This window comes from Neovison vison, chromosome 9, assembly GCF_020171115.1.
Source record: "Neovison vison isolate M4711 chromosome 9, ASM_NN_V1, whole genome shotgun sequence".
Lineage (NCBI taxonomy): Eukaryota > Metazoa > Chordata > Mammalia > Carnivora > Mustelidae > Neogale > Neogale vison.
In genome coordinates this window covers 84,318,630-84,338,814 of record NC_058099.1, presented here as the reverse complement: position 1 = coordinate 84,338,814, position 20,185 = coordinate 84,318,630, and the positions used below count along the sequence as shown (strand labels likewise).

General features: G+C 36.3%; 1 protein-coding gene across 4 annotated transcripts in view; it reads left to right on the top strand.

Annotated features, from left to right (window-relative positions):
* VPS13A (vacuolar protein sorting 13 homolog A) overlaps window positions 1-20,185 on the top strand; it is a 240,558-nt gene that overhangs the window by 150,706 nt on the left and 69,667 nt on the right. For all 4 annotated transcript variants that reach the window (XM_044265853.1, XM_044265852.1, XM_044265856.1 and 1 more), the window contains exons 39-45: window positions 738-970; window positions 9,441-9,533; window positions 10,251-10,607; window positions 11,937-12,038; window positions 13,292-13,450; window positions 13,619-13,874; window positions 15,463-15,623. In XM_044265853.1, coding sequence (XP_044121788.1) covers window positions 738-970; window positions 9,441-9,533; window positions 10,251-10,607; window positions 11,937-12,038; window positions 13,292-13,450; window positions 13,619-13,874; window positions 15,463-15,623 — 1,361 coding nt within the window. The remainder of the gene's footprint in view (window positions 1-737; window positions 971-9,440; window positions 9,534-10,250; window positions 10,608-11,936; window positions 12,039-13,291; window positions 13,451-13,618; window positions 13,875-15,462; window positions 15,624-20,185) is intronic.

Sequence of the window (20,185 nt, the reverse complement as noted above, 5' to 3'; positions counted from 1 at the left end):
TCTGTAACTGAAGTGCTACAGTAGCACTCACCATTGATTACCTTTCTAGATGATGAGGTTAAGTGAATTACTAAATTAAAATTTTTATTTTTCATTGGTAAAAGGAAAACTTAAATGTGCTTTCCAGTAGAATGTGCAGTTTGTGTATTTTTCAGGATGTAAATATATGTTGGGTTCACGAATTATGAACAATATATAAACAAATAGAATTCCCTACAGGCAGCAATTTCAAAGAATTTTTTTGACAAAAACAAGTAGGGAGAATAACAAATCAAGCATTACTTTTCATAATTACAGATAATATTCTAACTACTTCCTTTATTTCTGTTCTTTTATTTCTACTTTTATTTCTACATAATTACAGATAATATTCTAACTACTTCTTTTATTCTGTTCTTTATTTCTGTTATCTTTATAGCTCTCCACTATCTTTTACATAGTGGTAAAAGATTCCTTATGGTAGAGCAGAAGTAGTATCAAGTTGAGAGTTGGAAACTGAATTAGTTAGTTAGTTAGAGTTTTTCTCCCCACATTTTTAAATGTTCTGGAGACTATAGCATCATGAACTCTTACAATTCTTAAGAGAATTGCAGTAGATTCCTTTGGGATCTAAGATTCTTTTATTTTTTTACTTGGAATGAAAAAACATTTTCTCAGAAATAATTATTCGTAAATAATATGTAAAACAAAGATCTATAAATATTTTAAAATGTGAACATATTTTTGTTTCTGTTTAGTACCTGTACAAGAATCAGACAAATGGGAAATTAATATTATTATTAAAAATCCCGAAATTGTGTTTGTGGCTGATATGACAAGAAGTGATGCTCCTGCCTTAGTCCTTACAACACAATGTGAAATTTGTTGGAAAGGTGACCTTGAGAACAATACAATGACTGCTGCCATTAAAGATCTTCAAGTGAGAGCATGCCCATTCCTTCCAGTCAAGAGAAAAGGCAAAATCACTACGGTGAGTTTACTCTTTCATTATCTGCTTAATCGTAAACTATTTTGGATTCAGTATATACCACTTTAGAAAACTACCTACATACTTTCCAGCCTTTCTCTGTAAAATACCTTTCTTTCTTCTCGTGAGCCTAGTCTAGATGGTTATTACTCCAGCTGTGAAACTCTTCTCTTTCTCCAGGTGCTCCTCAGTGTGGTATGTATTAAGATGTGTTTTTCTTACTCTGGCTTTCTGACCACTTCAGTTGAATTCTCTTAGGCCTTTGAGACTTTCTACTAGTTGTTCGCTTTGTTGTTTCACTTTTATTATTTTAAGTATTTTTCTCCTATGTGGAGATTTTGGCTCAGATATGTTTCTTCTTTTCTTTTTTAAGGATTTATTCATTCGTTTAACGGAGAGAGAGACAGTGATAGAGGGAACACAAGCAGGGGCAGAGGGAGAGGAGAATCAGGCTCCCTGCTCAGCAGGGAACCCAACGTAGGGCTGGGTCCCAGGACCCTGGGATCATGACCTGAGCTGAAGGCAGATATTTAATGACTGAGCCACCAAGTTGTCCCTGTTTTTTTCTTTTCTACATATAAGTTATTTGAACATTCAGCCATTTGCCTTGAAAAAAATCACATTTTTGTTTTACTCTCTGGTAGCCTCTTGGTTTTGCACCTCTTCATAACTGATTAGTTTATTTCTTCAAAGACATCTTTTTCAACTACCTACTACTGCTACTGCTCATATAGAACACTTATAAAATGTGTATATAGACTTCTGCAAGGAGTACTAGAAGCATAAATACCATCAACATTGAAATATAAGCTATAATTTTGTCATAAGTAAGTACGCATATATTAGGATACAAGAGAGTTTATTGTCCTAGTTTGCAAGACCTATGGTTCACCACTAGGAAAGAAGGAAATAGAAATGGAGGGAATATAAGGGCACCTGGGTGGCTCATGGGTTAAGCCTCTGCCTTCAGCTCAGGTCATGATCTCAGGTCTTGGGATCGAGCCCTGCATTGGGCTCTCTCCTCAGCAGGGAGCCTGCTTCCCCCTCTCTCTCTGCCTGCCTGCCTCTCTGCCTACTTGTGATCTCTCTCTTTTTGTCAAAAAAGAAAGAAAAGAAAAGAAATGGAGGGGATACAGATTCTCTTTTATGTTAAAATATAGAAATCTTACATATATTTCTTCTGTCTGTACATTTGGCTTTGTTAAAAGACAAAATCTGACCAAGTAAATTTGAAGATCTACTTGGCTTTATTAAGCAATTCATGCATTTGGCTGCATCCCATCTAGCAAATAGAAGCTCCTAGGAGTTATATAAAATGAAGATTCTTATTAGGAAGGAGGACGGGGCAAGGAAGTTATTAGCAAAAGAAAGGATTGTCTCGGACAAGGTCATGTTCCCTTAGGGAGAAAAGAGGGAGTCTTCTTCTTTTTTTTTTTTTTTAAAGATTACTTATTTATTTATTTGACAGAGAGAGAGATCACAAGTAGGCAGAGAGGCAGGCAGAGAGAGAGGAGGAAGCAGGCTCCCTGCTGAGCAGAGAGCCTGATGCGGGACTCGATCCCAGGACCCTGAGATCATGACCTGAGCTGAAGGCAGCGGCTTAACCCACTGAGCCACCCAGGTGCCCAAAGAGGGAGTCTTCTTGGTGGATTAATTTATCTTCCTTTTGGGGATAGAGAAGGGTCCATGTGACAGATTACCTCATTGGTGCAGGCCAAAAAATTCTTGACTGACTTAAGACTGCATTTCCAGGGGAGGTTGAAACCGCAGTTAGGCTAGGTATTAAGTTTAGTGACTTAGCCTAGCATACGTTACTCCATCTTGATCCTCTGGTTTTCTTTTTAACAACTTGAACTTAGCTTTATGACACACACAAAGGGAAATGTGGTCTTTTTTTCTGAGCTACCTTGTACTCAGGTAACTTTTATTTCTATAGAAGAGAAGAGGATGGTCTTGAGCACCCTGAGAAGGCACACACGAGTTGTGTCTTTCCACGGTGTCAGCTTTATTTAATCATAAAGCAAAGTTAAATCACAATTAGAAAGCAGGTTCAGGATTCCAGACTCAGTGACAGTTCACCATGTGATTAAACTTGGCTTCTTACATAGCACACCAAGCAGGGCATAAGACAAATCACACAACAAACACAATAGCAGAAGTTAATGAGCCAAACGTGAAGTCAGTCTGTGGGCACAAAGTTGAGACAAGGCCACTGTCTGGTCTGGGTCAGCTCTCAGCACTTACTGCTTCTGATGTTCAAGCAGGGAAGGATCTCCATTCTGTTTGGAGATCAATCAGGCAGAGCCTTCGCAGAAATTGCCTTTTTAAAGTGGTCAGACGTAGGGGGTCAGGTCTGAAGAGCCTGACAGTTTACTGCCCAAATTGTCCCCTTTCAAAGGGGTTTAGTCAGTTTTGGGTCTCTGCAGACCTCCTCTGGTCCTGCTCCTTCTCAGTTCTGGGGTGTCTGCTGACGTCAGTTCCGGTGATCTATCACAGCTGCAGTACCTTAACTGCTCAAGCCCTTGCTTCGCACAGGCTCCTACTTGAAGTGAGAGACTCCATTTTGCTCCTGACGAGGAAATACCAGATAGCAATTAGAGGTCCTGCCCTACCGGTCCACTCAGAGGTCTCTTCCCTTGTCCACACAAATAATTCATATTTGTATTTTCTCACCCGTAGAACTTGTTCATCTCTTCCTTAAGGGCTGCAGTCTCAAAGTCCAGAATCTTTAGGTGACAGCTTTCTTTGTTCAGTCTGCCATGACTTCTCCTTTTTGATAATCTATTAACCAATAGACGCGTAAGTCGTGTCTTTTCAGCAAACACTCCATCACCACACACACAACCTCTGTATGATGGTGGCGTAAGGGCAGGATAACTGCAGTTTAAAAACGCATTCAGAAAAGTTAGAATGGGGAGCGCTTGGTAGTCACTTATCCGTAACGATTGTCACATTCTTCTGAGCAGAAATGTGAAAACCTGCAGCTCTTGCAACAGAGTCAGGCTCCTGGGCGAGCCGGTGTTGGAGTCTTCCGTTTTCACTCCCATGGAAAAACATGGTCATTTGCTCAGGTGGCGCCAGCTTTCTCCTCTAAAAGATTTTTTTTTTTTTTAAGCAATTATTCTCTGTAGACACATCTGAAATGGCTATTGCCTTTTTTGGGGAGCTGCCCTGTTTCACAGTTTGCTTCCTACTGAGCCAGTTACTTGGAGATTGTTGTAGCAGGTGAATTAACAAAAGACTTTTGCATGGTTGATAATAGTTTCTTAGGCAGTTTTTCATTCCTTAAACATTTAGTTTAGTTCTGGGTAATTCCAGGTATAAGCAACCATAATAAAAGAATGCATCCGGGCGCCTGGGTGGCTCAGTGGGTTAAGCCGCTGCCTTCGGCTCAGGTCATGATCTCAGGGTCCTGGGATCGAGTCCCGCATCGGGCTCTCTGCTCTGCAGGGAGCCTGCTTCCTCCTCTCTCTCTGTGCCTGCCTCTCTGCCTACTTGTGATCTCTCTCTGTCAAATCAATAAATAAAAAATCTTAAAAAAAAAAGAATGCATCCATTCATTTATTCTAGAAAACTCCCATTTTATTTACTAATCTCTATAGTCTACCTTCATCCAGACTTAGTAAATAGGACTGGGCAAGGGGGGCATCATCTGTACTCTCATTTTTTTTGTTGTTGTTTTTGTCATGGGCTAGTTCCCATATTTGATTTTAATGGAGACTGCCAGAAAAAGACTAGGAGCTGCAGTCTTATCTCTTGCTGTGGCCCTTCCTTAGAGTCGAACTCTCCTCAGTATTTTCTTTTCTCTTATAGGGCTTTGCAAACAGCAGGATGAAGGAATTAATAAATAGCAGCCTTCTAAATTCCAAACCTGTCTGGCAGTTGACTTTTTTCTAAAACACATTGTCTGCCTTTCTAGATATCACCAGTAGCAGCTTCACCAAATATTTTGCTCTGACATTGTTAAAGTCATTAGCTTTGTATTTTTTTTTTAAGATTATTTATTTATTTATTTGACAGAGAGAGATCACAAGTAGATGGAGAGGCAGGCAGAGAGAGAGAGAGAGAGGGAAGCAGGCTCCCTGCTGAGCAGAGAGCCTGATGTGGGACTCGATCCCAGGACCCTGAGATCATGACCTGAGCTGAAGGCAGCGGCTTAACCCACTGAGCCACCCAGGCGCCCCTAGCTTTGTATTTTTGTAACCAGAAGGCCAGGGGTGCAAAGCACCTGGCTCTGGGGTCCCAAACAGATAGCGCTTGGCCACTGGCTGCTTGCAAAATCCAAAGGCAGACACATGAGTGGCGGGAAATGAAGAATTTATTTCAGTGAGGCCAACACTGAGAAGACAAGGGTCCAGTATCTCAAAGATTGTCTCCAAGGTGCCAAAAATGTTTCTAGGTTTATATAAGGAAGAAGCGCGACAGAGATTGGTGGGTCCATGCAGGTGGGTGGTAAAGGTCAGGTCGATCATTTTCCTGGGGTCAGTCACATGGGGTCTTGCTGGCTCAGGGCAGTCCTCTCTGCTTGAGAGATGGTTTTAGCCCATCAGGGAATACTTTGCCACCAGGGTCTTTTGCCTGAGTTAAGAAATAAGACGGAAAGAAAAACTTAATCATTTAGAAAGTACAGATAGAGGTCAAATGGAGATAGTTGATGTGTCCTCTCTCATTTTAAAAGAGCCCGTGTCCATTCACTTGCTAAATCAGTCAGATATTTAGACTTTGTTACAGTGGTGCCAACTTCTAGGTATGAAATGCTGTATTAGGATATTAGGTAGGCTTCTGTAACAAGAGGTACCACCCCCCCACCCCCTGGTTAACTACATTGTTAGCATGGTTAAACTACATTTAAAAGATTCTTTACATATTGCTGCTGGGTATTCCTAGGATGTAACTTAATCTACTTGATCAAAGAAATTGATTTTTTTCTTCTTGGTCCCATTCTGCTGACCATTTTGAAATTGCTGACCATTACACTGTACCTAGCAGTAGCCTTCTACTTAGTATACAGCTAAAGAATTTGACAAATAACATGAAGGTAAATCACTTCCAAGTTTTGAGAGAACTACTCTGCTCCTATCTCTGCCTTCCCCCTCCACCCTCTGCCCCCCACTTGGGGACTTTGCAAGGTTGCCTTGGTAGCTTGCTTCTGCTTTGAAACAGACTTTTTAAACATCACTTTCAACTTGTAGATGGATTATTACTGTGTGTGCTACAAGTTGCTTCCTTCACAGATGGAAATAGAAATCTAGAGAAGGAGATCTTTAGCTGGGTAACCATGTGTTAAGGGAAACTTCTATGATTGTAGGGAATTTTGAGAGGTGTATTTATGGCCAACTAGCAGGTTTGGCCACATACATTTTGATAAGTTGATAAGTTAGTGGACAAATAATACTAGGAAAACAGTTCCATTTTAAGAAATGATTTTACATCATTAAGTTCCTCAGGACTGTGTCACAACTTGGCTATAATGTAGTTTTGGCATAAACACATTAACATTTACTGTTAATAACCAGCTACATTTTTAATCTTTAATAACTAGACTTGAAAATAAAGCAATTGGGTAAAGATAAACATATACCTTTGTACTTATTTTGGGGAGGGGTTATTATGAAAAGTTTCCAAGGTACAGAAAAAATTTCATATATATATTATTTTTTTATTTTGTTTTGTCCTTTGTAAGATAGATAACACAAATTTTATTTTGAAACTCTTGGATCATGTATTATAAAGTAGTTATAATTTTGTCCTTGAAGTTTAGAGAAATAATACACTAAATATTTAAGTTATATACCAGTTGATCTTGCTAATGTTATTAGAATAATGGTAGATTTTAATGTGATTTCTTTGGGGAGTGAGTTTGGATGTCATTCCCCCCCCCTCCCGGTTTATTCCTCATTGTCAGTATAAGCAGAACTCTAAGATGGCCCCCAAGATTTCTATTCTCTGTTGCATGTGCCTAGTATAGTCTTCTCTTAAATGTGTATAGGGTTAATAAATATATAAGTCGCTAATTAGTTAACTTGGAGTTAATCAAAGAGAGTTTGGGTGGGCCTAACCTAATTTTTAGGTTAGGTTAAAATGATGCTTTCCTGCTGACCTTGAAGGAGCAAACTGGGGAGAAGGCCACATGGCAAGAATTTGTGAATGACTAGTAGGAATAGAAAGCAGTCTCTGGCCAACAGCTAGCAAGTAAATGAAAATCAATCTCAGTCTTGGGGCCACAAAGAAATGAATTGTACCAACAGCCTGAAGGAGCTCAGGAGATCTTTCTCTAGTTAGACCTTCAGGTGAGGATAACAAGGAGGCTGACACCTGATTTCAGCAAGATTCCTGACCCATGAAGACAGGGAAATAATAAATTTGTGTTAAGTTACTGGGTTCATACTGATTTGTTATGCAGCAATAGAAAACAAATCCAGGTGTTTGTACCAGGAGGAAGATGCTGTTGTAGCAGTTATTTCCAATGAGGGAGCAGCTTTGGAATGGGCAGTATGCAGAATCTGAAGGAGTTTTACAGAGATTGATAGACAAAGCCTCAGTTGTGTTGAACAGACTCTTGGTAGGAATATGACCATTGGTGATGCTACCAAGAGGGCCTACAAGGAAGGTGAAGGGTGTGTTACTGGAAACTAAAGGGATGCCCTCAAATGTAGTGACAAAGAACTTTGCAAATTGTGTCTTGTAGTTGTCTGGAAAGCAGAACTCGTAAATGACAAACATGGATATATAGCTAAGGAGATTTCTAAGCTGCCTGATTTGAAGATGTTGCCTGATTTCTTACTGTTCATAATAAAATGCTAGAGCAGAGAAATGAATGGAGGAAGAACAGTTAAACAAAACAACAACAACAAAAAAACCCAGAGAACCAGGACTTTATGATTTTGATATTTCTTAGACTTCCAAATGGCAGAAAATGCTAAAAAATCAGAAATAGCTCCCAAATGTGTAGCATAGAGAAAAGACTGTATGATTGTATAAACTTTTGCTAAATCTTAGGTCCAAAAATCATAGTGTTTAGACATACAGCGGGCCCTTTCAAGAGAATAGTATGTGATTCACAGATCTCAATCACACTGGAGGCATCTAGGAATCATAAAGGTGTCATTCTTTAGCTATCTCAGCAGGAGACCACGATTATCTCAGAAAGGATCAGTGGATATTGCTTTTGTCTAATGGAATAAAACTGTAAAATTTACAGAAGGCCCTCAAGGTTCTTGAGAAAATGATTTTAGCAGGAACACTGCCAGCATGGACTGGGAGGGACAGAAGGTACAAAATGAAGAGTGACTCTTTGGACCCCGAAATTCTGCTGGCAAGGAAGCAGGATGATGAAACCACTTGGTTACAAGTTTATGCTACCTTTTCTAGCAAAGGAAGGGTGATTGGGACAGTAGAGGTGACAGCCATAGACAGTTGTTCCTAGTCTTTGAAACGATATCAAGAAACTAGTGTACCTGGCTGGGTTTCAGTTTACTTGGGGCTAGTGATCTCTTTTTACCTTCCGTTTTCCCCACTTAACCTGGAATATCTGTAATTGTTATCCTGTGTCTGCCCCACCATTCTGTGTTGGGAGGATGGGCGCCGATAACTCCTCTTCCTTTCACAGATCGGCAAAAAAGAGGCTGTGCCCCAGCAGCCTCACTTAATAGATTATACCCAGGTACTTCATCCGTACCTGTGCCAGATTTAGATTTTAGACCTTGAGCTGATAACAGACGAGACCTTGGACTTTTGCATAAAGATGAGATCCTATATGATGAGATAACAGATTCAGATGATGAGATTTTAGAGTTGGGGCTCTCATGGGAGGAGGCTATTAGAAACCTGAGGAGGTGAGTGAGTATGTTTTGCACTTGAGAGCAACATGAGTGTTTAGAGGCTGGAGGGCAGAATTCTACCACAGAGAAAACTTCAGTTCGTTTATGATTATATTAAGAATTACTTAGAGGGTGGTTGGGTTATGGACATTGGGGAAGGTATGTGCTACGGTGAGTGCTGTGAAATGGGTAAGCCTGACGATTCACAGACCTGTACCCCTGGGGCAAAGAATACATTATATGTTAATAAAAATAATTTTTTAAGAAAGAATTACTTAGTAAATCTAAGGTATTTGTAATTTTTTCCTTATCTTTGATAGCTTTTCCTATATAAGTTATTTTGTTTCAACTTTGTAATGGAAAAAATTTTATTATATGAAGTAAAATAAAATACATAATACAAGTTTTATGGGGTTTTGTGTATTTAAGCATATTTAAGATCTTTCACTTAACTATGCTTTATTAATATTGTTGCTATTGTTAATACTTTCTATTAGAAATGATAAGAATAAAAGATAATTGTGTTAGGGTCACTTCTGTTTTTAAAAAGGAACTTTAAATTGTTTATTTAACATAGCTATTTCTAGGAATGTCTGTACATAAAACTGTTTTAGAACACTGTTAATTTGGTGATATTAAATATTCTCTCCTAGGTTTTGCAGCCCTGTGACTTGTTCTATCAAGCTACTCAAATAAGTACAGATCCACAAGTGATTGATATATCAGTAAAGTCCCTCACACTAAAGGTAAGTTAAATGTAATCAGTTATTCATATATTTAGGGCACCTTTTAAAAATGTAGTAAAACCTAGAAATAAGAAATTATTATATCATCTTCTAATTGTTAAATAAGCAAAAAATGAAGCAGTTATGTTTTTGAAAGTATTTTTATGTGACACATTATTCACAGTGTATTATTTAATACACATTTGAGTATTGTATATTTTATTTTTGTTGTAGGACTTCTTCTTTAGTTAACATCTAATATTCCTATGGTATACATAGTTGAACTTAACACTTGATCAGTTTAATATCTGTAAGATCCAGGTAAATATTTTAGAAATTGAAATTAGGGTCACGTGGGTGGTTTAGTTGATTCAACATCTGGCCCTTCGGCTCAGGTTGTGATCTTGGGGTTATGGGGATAAGCACCACATCAGGCTCCGCACTCAGCTGGGATTCCACTCCAGATTCTCTCTCTCCTCCCTCTGCCCTTTCCTGAACTTGTGCGCATGTGCACAATCACTGTTCCTCTCTCAAAATAAATAGATCTTTTTAAAAAATTGAAATTAATTATAGAATTTTTGAAGTCAATAAACTATCTGCTATGTCATGGTGATGGTATTAGTTTAATATTAATTCTTCACAATACTTCAACAAGTATATTTAATGTTTTTTGAAGTACCTAATTTTTTAAAGTGGTTTGGGTAGATTTTTTTTACTAGTTTAAATTTTTCCCCTTAGGTTTCTCCAGTTATCATAAATACTGTGATTACCATAACATCAGCACTTTATACATCCAAGGATACCATCCCACCAGAAACTACTTCTTCTGCAGCTCATTTGTGGGAAAAGAAGGATACGAAGAATTTAAAAATGTGGTTTCTTGAAGAACCAAATGAAACTGAAAACAAAGCTCCCACAACTGAATTGGTACTCAAAGGAGAGATGATTAAAGTGAACGTTGATTCTATTTTTATAGTTCTTGAAGCTGGAGTTGGTCATAGAACAGTGCCTATGCTGTTGGCAAAGTCACGTTTTTCAGGGGAAGGGAAAAACTGGAGTTCCTTGATAAATCTCTACTGTCAGCTTGAATTAGAAGTAAGTATATGCAGCATTTTTCCGATTTTTTAACAAATAATGCTACACATGGAGTATTTTTGGTATCTCACATAAATATTTTAATTAAGTTTATTGTAAACATGAATGTTGGCTCACAATACTTTTGGAAGAAAGTATACAAATTTAAGCCCTTGATATAGTTTTAATGTGTACAGTATTGTAATGTAAATTTAACTTGGATATTTCAATTGATTTTATCAACTTAAAGTGATACATTAATAGTGTTGACTAGATTCAAAATTCTTATTTTTAAGAACTGAGTATCTTGGGGCACCTGGGTGGCTCAGTGGGTTAAAGCCTCTGCTTTCAGCTCAGGTCATGATCCCAGGGTCCTGGGATAGAGCCCGCATCGGGCTCTCTGCTCAGCGGGGAGCCTGCTTCCTCCTCTCCCTCTGCCTGCCTCTCCACCTACTTGTGATCTCTGTCTGTCAAATAAATAAATAAAATATTTTTTAAAAAAAAAAGAACTGAGTATCTTTTTTCCTTTAAAAGGATAATAGACTATCTCTGAATCTCTTCTAAAAGAGTAATAGAAAGAATTAGGATATGCCTCATACTTCTTTGCGTACATTATCTTTCGTGAGTATCTACAAAGATCTTTCACATTTTTGTGAGAGTACTTTAATTATAAGGGAGATACTTGTTTTGAACCAACATACATTTTATTTCAGAATTTATCTACATAGATTTATCCCCAAAGATAATCTTGGTTTAAGTTACGAGTTTATGTTTAGTGGAAACTAGTTGGATATTCTACTAATTTGTATTAATACGAAAATGTATGAGCTGGTAAATTATTTGTGTGTTGATACAGAAATATACTAATAGAGGTAGAACTGACTAACTAGGTTTCAAATTTTGAAATTCTGGCTAGATTCTGTATATTTTGTGGAGGATATGATCTAGAATGTCTAAGATTCTGAGAGTTCAAATAAATAAGCACTTAATGAGTTGTAATTCATCATCAAGAGATTTAAAAAAGATCAGTAGAGGTAGTCAGATCTCTTTAAAAATGTCAATAATAGATGATAAATGGACATGGTTTTTGATACTTAGCCCGTCGGGAAGTCAAGGAAAGATGCTTTAAAGAGAGTTTTATCTGGATTAAATTGCGAAGACTAGACTGTAAAGTTAGCCCGGTGAGGAGAGTGCTGAGGGAGTATGTATAAGAAGCTAAGGAAAGGCACGGAGAACAGTTATTATATAAAGAAATAGCAGAGCCAAAGGGAGTAGTGGTGGGAAACAGCATGGAAGATCATTTTAGGAAGTATAAGAATATTTTATTTCAAAATGTAATTCTCTCTCCAGGTGCATTATTACAATGAAATGTTTGGTGTATGGGAGCCTTTGCTTGAACCCTTAGAAATTGATCAGACTGAGGATTTTAGACCATGGAATCTTGGAATCAAGGTACATTTGAAGTCTGAAAATGTTTTTCAAAAATTGAGAAAGTGCATACCATGAAACAGTTCAATTTTAGTAACAACAAAGTTCAAGTTTTCTCATTATGAGCCTTGCCGCATACTTCGCTCTTTGGCCTGTGAATGTAATTTTCAGACCCAAGACCAGCGCCTCCTGTACTAAAACAAGTAATTGTGTAACATATATTGCGTTCTAGACCCTGTTCTAGATAGTGTACTTTTGCTTGAACCCTGACAACGCCCCTTTGAAGTTGGAGTTTTTAACTCCATTGTAACGTGTGAAGGAACTGAGACTAGAGAGCTTTAGAGCCGTCCCTCAAGAACTGTTATCCAAGTGGGAGAGGCGGCATGTCGCTCTGGAACCACCGCGTTAAATACCCCCAGCATCTTTGTGTAGGCTCTTGTCTACCCTGAGTTTCCTTTGTCTCTAGAAGACTGTATATATAGAAGAAAGTATACTCTTACTTGTTTCTCAGATACATTGTAAATTCATGTAATCCTAAGAATCAGGACCTTTAGGTGGATGAAATTATGCTTCAAAGCAGGAGACTGAAGAATTGCTAACATATCTTCCTCTAAATAATGATTCAGTCACCTGCTGACAAACTTTCAGTGGTTGAAAGCCTGTTAATACAACAACAGAAGTTACTGGCTTTTTTGTATTAGGCTACTATGTACATATTTCGGATAAAAGATTGGATAAAGGAACTCTTTGGTGTTTTTAGGTCAGAATATACCTGGACAGTGGATCTGTGAATTCTAAAAAGCGGTAGATGGTACTGATTCTCAGGAGTCATAGGTTCTAATGGCACTGTTGGCGCAGCTGTTTGTGGACTTTTTAAATCCCTGGATTTCTAGTCTTTATCCCATAGCCAATAAACCAACTAATAAACCAAACGATTTTTCTTGTTCTGAATGTCCATGAGCTATGAAGTATGTACTTTTAATTTTCATTCAGATGCACCTGCATTTAGTCATTTTAGGGTTTATTTTTCCTTCTGAATTGTGCGTGCCATTTTAGTATCATTGAGGATGAGAAGTATTTTTCCTCTAATATTGCCCGTGTCCTGTGTGACCTTAGTTGGTGGATGTCCAAGCAATTCCAGTAAGGCAGATAAAACTTAACTGTTGTCTATAATGTTGTTATTGGAATTTGTCTAGTTTGTTTTTTCTTTGCAAAATGAGTAATATGTTCCTAGCACAGATTTTCCTTATATTTCTGTAATTTATGTGTTGTTTTAGATGAAAAAGAAAGCAAAAAAGGCCATTGTTGAGTCAGATACTGAAGAAGAAAATTACAAAGTGCCAGAATATAAAACTGTTATAACTTTCCATTCAAAAGACCAGCTAAACATTACATTATCCAAATGTGGCCTTGTAATGTTAAATAATTTAGCCAAGGTAAGAAAAGAAATTCGAAACCTTAAGTGTTGGTATAGTAGTCTGAGCTAACCCTTTTTTAACATTGAACAAAAAGTTTTTTATTAACTTAGTCATTAGTCATACATCTGTTAATGTTCTGCTTGTCATTTAGTTTTCATTTTATTTGCAATAACTCTTCCTTATTAGGCATTTACAGAAGCTGCCACAGGAGCTTCAACCGTCTTCATACGGGATCTAGCGCCATTTATGATTTTAAATTCTCTTGGACTTACTGTCTCTGTTTCACCAAGTGATTCATTTAGTGTACTTAACGTTCCATTGGCAAAATCATACATATTGAAGAATGAGGAGAGTTTAAGTATGGACTATGTGGGAACTAAAGACAATGATCATTTCAATGCAATGACCAGCCTAAGCAGTAAACTCTTCTTCATTCTTCTCAGTAAGTGTTGGATTATTTTCTTGGGATTTAATCTCTTGGAAGTTCCATTTTTACATTGCATTTTACTCCTATTTAATATCTTACAGGTTTTTGAATCTCATTCCAAATAGGTCTGGAATTTTGCTTTTACTGTTACATGGCTTTGGTTGCTTGTTGTCACTGTAATATTGTATTTCAAATTGTGACTTTATCCATGTGGTAATGCACCGTTTCATATTTGTGGGGTGAAAAAGATTTGATCCTCTCCTTACTCAGCTTTTTGTTGTTCTCACCACATTTTGTATAATTCAGTAATATTCCACTAGTTTTACAGTTGAAGGAATTAAAAATAAAGTTTGAAGTCATGAAAATGGCACACTGTAACGGTATTTGGGTTTGTAAATGGTTTTTATTTCCTGACTGTTGAAGTGGAAGGTTGTTCTTTTGTCCTTTGTGATTCTCAGAAGTGTTTCATTTTCACGAGAAATGAAAGTAAAAAATTCTTCATTGTCATTTATTCATTGTGAAGTTACCTAGTCCCAAAGCCTCACCCACACCCCTTTCTGATACTCTGACATTTAAATAATTAGGGGAGAAGGGAGGGAATTTGAAAGATGAAAGACATAGGGGAGGGGTACCAAGGCTGATGATACCTAGTGCTTTCTCCTGGTCAGGAAATGTTGCCATTGTTAAAATGGCTAGATTTCAGGTGTTGTCCAGGCATTGTCAGTGAACTGCTCTTGTCAATTTTACCTCTCTTGTTTTTGAACTAACATTTTTATGGAGTTGGGGGTGTGTCTATGTAAATAAGTAATTCACACCCCCAATAAAATGCAGTATGTATATTAAATAAATGTGTCTAAATTTTGTTTAATCAGGTCTTAGAGATCATAAAGTATCACAGGTTGTTGGAATAATGAAAAACTGAAATTTTACAGCTACTTTGGTAAATTGCCAGTGACTCCCTACAGATAATAGGCTCTGGTTATTATGACAGCAAACCGAAGACCAGTGTTCTTATATTTTATAATAATTTCTCTTGTTAGTTTGAAAACATTTATATTATTCACTTAGGTTAAACTACTGAATGAAAGCTTTTTTTTTTCCAATTAAAAAAATTTTGGGGTGGGAGAGCTTGCCAGGGTGGCTCAGTTACTAAGCGGCTGCCTTGAGCTCAGGTCATGATCCTAGGGTACTGGGTTCTAGACCCGCGTTGGGTTCTCTGCTTGACAGGAAGCCTGCTTCCTCCTCTCTGACTCCCCCTGCTTGTGTTCCTTCTCTCTCTGTCTCTCTCTGTCAAATAAATAAAGAAAATCTTAATTTTTTTTTTTTTTGGTAAGTGCTTTGAAGGATTTATTTATTTATTATTTATTTATTTATTTGCTTTGAAGATTTTAGATGAATGCTTTGGGAATGTATTGCAGCTTCTTAATATAGTCCTTTGTGTAAGTTATACAAAGAAATAGCCCTTTTTTATGGTCTTGTATCTAAAAACTTTAGTGACTGTTATTTACAAGTTTAAGAAACTATCTGTTATATCTGTGATTTAACATCTAAGATTAATATATGATGATTAATAATAAAAACTTTACAACTGTATTCCTTATAGCACCTGCTAACCACTCTACTGCTGATAAAATTCCTTTAACAAGAGTGGGACGGCGACTGTACACTGTAAGACACAGAGTGTCTGGAGTTGAAAGATCTATTGTTTGTCAAGTTGATGGAGTGGAAGGAAGTAAGAAGATAACAATTCGCTCCCCAGTGCAGGTACAAAATGATCCTTCTTTTTCCTGGGTTCATATTTCACATATTTTTGTGTTAATTAAAAAAATAAATAAAGCTAATTACTACCAAAAGAATACAAACTGTAATAGAAATACAATTAATATAAAAAAGAAGAATCATTACCAGTAATTGTACTATTCTAGTATGAACAGTGGTAGAATTTTTTTCAATAATTCTTGTAACTTTTTCTAGGACTTTTTCTATAAACTCTTTTGGACTACTACTCTAAAACACCTTATCCATATTTTGTTTTTAACTCTTTGTGGTACAGTGTATATCCTTTGATTTTAATTAGAAAATATGAGGAAAAATATTTACATCTTTATTGAAGTAAACTGATATACAATAAACTGCATATATTTAAAGTTGATGAATTTGGACATGCAAACCTGTGAAACCTTCATCACAATGTACATGCCCAGAAAGTTTTCTCTCTTCCTACTCCATTCTTAGACAGCCACTGATATGTTCTGATTGTATATTAGTTACACAGTGTAGAGTTTTAGGTAAATGGAATGAACTGAGAAAGGAGTATGGCTTCTTTCACTAGGCATAACTTTGCATGTATCAACTTTTGTGTATTAATATTATATGTTGCTTCATGTTGTTGATTAATCATCTATTAAGTGAATATTCCAAATACCATATTGAATGAATCTTTTTATATGGTATGAAGTAAGGGTTGTGGTTTCTGTTTTTCCATATGGCTACTCAGTTTTTCCAGCCAAGATTATCCTTTTCCCATTAAATTGCCTTGGCATTTTTGTCCAAAAAAAAAAAAAAGATCATATCTTTGTGGATTTATTTCAGAACTTTCTTTTCTGTTTCATGGATTTCTTTATCTTCATGCCAGTACCACATTGTCTTCGTTACTATTTTATCCTGAGTCTTGAAATCAGGTAATATAAGTTGTCCTTCTGTGTTCATTTTCAAAGTAGTTTTGGCTATTCCAAGTCCATTCTACTTCCATTTAAATTTTAGATTTAGGTTGTCAATGTTTCATACAAAGCTATGATTAAATTGGCATTTTTACATCTTTTTGATTTTTCATTGCTGGTAAAAGTACAGCTGATTTTTATATTAACCCATACTGTGCAGCTTTAGTAGATGCACTTATTTGTTCTGGTAGCTTTTTTGTAGATACAGTTTTGATATCTGCAGACAAAGATTTTTTACTCTTTCCTTTCAAACCTGGATGTTATTATTTTATTTTACCTTTACTTCCCTGTTGCATGGGCTAGAACCTTCAGTACAATGTGAATTGATGTTCTGAAAGCAGATGTTGTTGCCTTGCTCTCAATCCTAGCAGTAACGTATTCACACTTTCATTATTAAGTATGTTTCCCCTTGTAGTTTTTTTGTAGATGACCTTTCTTAGGTTGAAAATGCTCCCTTCTTTTTCCAGTTTACTGAGTTTTTATCAGAAATGGATGTTGGATTTTGTCACATGGTTTTCTCTTTATTGAAAAGATTTAAAAAAAAATACTTAAGGCGAATTACCTTGATTTTTAGTTGCTATATTCAATGACAATTGATTTTTGTTTTTAAATTTTTAGTTAAAGTTTTTACATCCCAGTATAATTAAGTACAGTGTTACTCAGGTGTACAACATAGTGACTCAGCAATTCTGTACATTACTCAGTGCTCATCATATGTGTACTGTCAATATCCTTCATGTATTTCATCTGTCCTACCACCCGCCTCCCATTTGTTAACCACCAGTTTGTTCTCTATACTTGTCCCTTGTTTTGGTCTTTTTTTCTGTTTTGTTTCTTAAATCCACGTGAGAGTGAATCATAAGGTATTTGTCTTTCCGTGACTTATTTCACCTAGCCCTGTATTCGGTAGATCTATCCATATCATGTCATATGGCAAGATTTCAAGTTTTATTATGGACGATATTATATTGTTTATATAGACCACATATTCTTTGTCCATTCCCCTATTGGTGGACATTTGGGTTGCTTCCATAATTTGGCTATTACAAATAATGCTGCAATAAACACTAGTGTTTTCATATTCTTTGGGGAGATACACAGTAGTACATTTACTGGATCATATAGTATTTCTGTTTTCAATTTTTTGAGGAACCTCCACATTGTTTTCTGCAGTGGCTCCACAAGTTTGCATTCCTACTAAACAGTGCATGAAGGTTTCTTTTTCTCCACATCCTTGCCAGCACTTGTTTTTGTGTGTGTGTGTTTCTGATTTTTGCCATTCTGACAGATGTCAGGCAAGATCTCAGTGGTTTTGATTTGCATTTCCCTGATGGTTAGTGAGAATCTTTTCATGTGTCTGTTGTTCATCTGTATGTGCTCTTCATACTCTGTTCATCTCACCAGTCTACTTTTTCATTGGAATATTTGTTTTTTTCTGGTGTTAATATGTGTAAGTTCTTTGTGTATTTTAGATACTGATCCCTTACTTGATATATCATTTGCAAATATCTTCTGCCATGCAGTAGGTTTTTTAGTTCTGTTGACTATTTCCTTTGCTGTAGAGAAGTTTTTTAATTTTGCCATAGTCTCACTAGTTTAGTTTTGCTTTTGTTTCCCTTGCTTTAGGAGACATATCTTGAAAATTGTTCTGCTGCCAGTGTGAGAGAAATTACTGCTGTGCTCTTTTCTAAGATTTTCATTGTTTCAGGTCTCACATTTAGGTCCTTAATCCATTTTGAGTTTATTTTTGTGTATGTAAGAAAGTGGTCCAGTTCCATTCTTTTTAAGTAGCTATCCAGTTTTCCCAACATCATTTGTTAAAGAGACCTTTTCCCATTGCATGTTCTTAACTCCTTTGTCAGAGATTAATTGACCATGTAACTGTGGGTTTATTTCTGGGCTTTCTGCTCTGTTCCATTGATCTATCTGTCTGTTTTTGTGCCAGTACCATACTGTTACTGGTAACTGTGGCTTTGGTATATCTTGAAATCTGGGATTGTGTTAGCTCCAGTTTTGTTCCTTGTCAAGATTGCTTTGGCTATTCAGGATCTGTTTTGTTTCCATATTAATTTTAGGATTATTTGCTCTAGTTCTGTGAAAAATACTGTTGATATTTTGATACAGATTGCATTAGCTCTGTAGATTGCTTTAGGGAGTATCAACATTTTAACAGTATTTGTTCTCTCAGTTCATGAGCATGGAATATCTTCCCATTTGTTTGTGTCATCATCAATTTCTTTTGTCAGTGTTTTATAGTTTTCAGAATACAGGCCTTTCATCTCCTTGGTTAAGTTTATTCCTAGACATTATACTATTTTTAGTGCAATTATACATGGAATTGTTTTCTTAATTTCTCTTTCTGCTACTTCATTATTATTGTATACAAATGGAATAGATGTCTATATATTGATTTTGTATCCTGTGATCTTACTAAATTCATTTATCAATTCTAGTAGTGTTTCAATGGAGTCTTTAGGGTTTTATATATATATATATATATAGAGAGAGAGAGAGAGAGAGAGAGAATCATGTCATCCACAAATAGTGGTAGTTTTACTTCTTCCTTACTGGTTTGGATGCCTGGTATTTACTTTTCTTGTCTGATTGCTGTGGCTAGGGCATCCAGTACTATGCTGAATAAAAGTAGTGGGTATGAACATCTTTGTCCTCTGCCTGTTGTTGGGGAAAAGCTTTCAGATTTTCAATACTGAGATAGCGTTAGATGTGAGTTTCTCATTTATGGCCTTTATTATGTTGATATATGTTCTCTCTGAACCTATTTTGCTGAGGGTTTTTATTAGGAAGGGGTGTTGTATTTCATCAGATGCTTTTTCTGCATATTTTGAAATGATCATATGTTTTTATCCTTTCTCTTGGTGATGTGGTACTTCTCTTTGATTTGTGAATAGTAAACCACCTTTGCATCACAGGAGTGAATCCCACTTGATCCTGGTAAATCATTTTGTGTGATTCATTGTTGGATTCAGTTTGCTAATATTTTGTTGAGGAATTTTCATCTATGTTCTTCAGAGATACTGGCCTGTAGTTCTCTTTTTTGTAGTGTCTTTATCTGGTTTTGGTATCAGGGTAATACTGGCCTAATATAATGAATTTGGAAGCTTACCTTCCTCTTTTTTATTCTTTGAAATAATTTGAGAAGAACTGGTATTGTTTAAGTGATTGGTATAGAAGTTACCTGTGAAGCTATCTGATCCTGGACTTAATATTTGTTAGGATGTTTTTAATTACTGGTTAAATTTCATTAGTGGTAATTAATCTGTTCAAATTTTCTATTTCTTACTGCTTCAGTTTTGGTAGGTTATATGTTTCTGGAATGTATACATTTCTTCTAGGTTGTCCAGTTTGTTGACATATAATGTTTCATAATACTCTCTTACAATCTTTTCTATTTCTGAAGTATTGGTCATCATTTCTCTTCTTTCATTTCAGATTTTGTTCATCTGAGAGTCCTCTCTCTCCTTTGATAAGTCTGCTTAATGGTTGATCAATTTTGTTGATATTTTCAAAAAACCAGCTTTTGATTTCATTGACCTATTTTTTAAAATTTCTGTTCTATTTATTTCTTTTCTTAATCTTTATTATTTT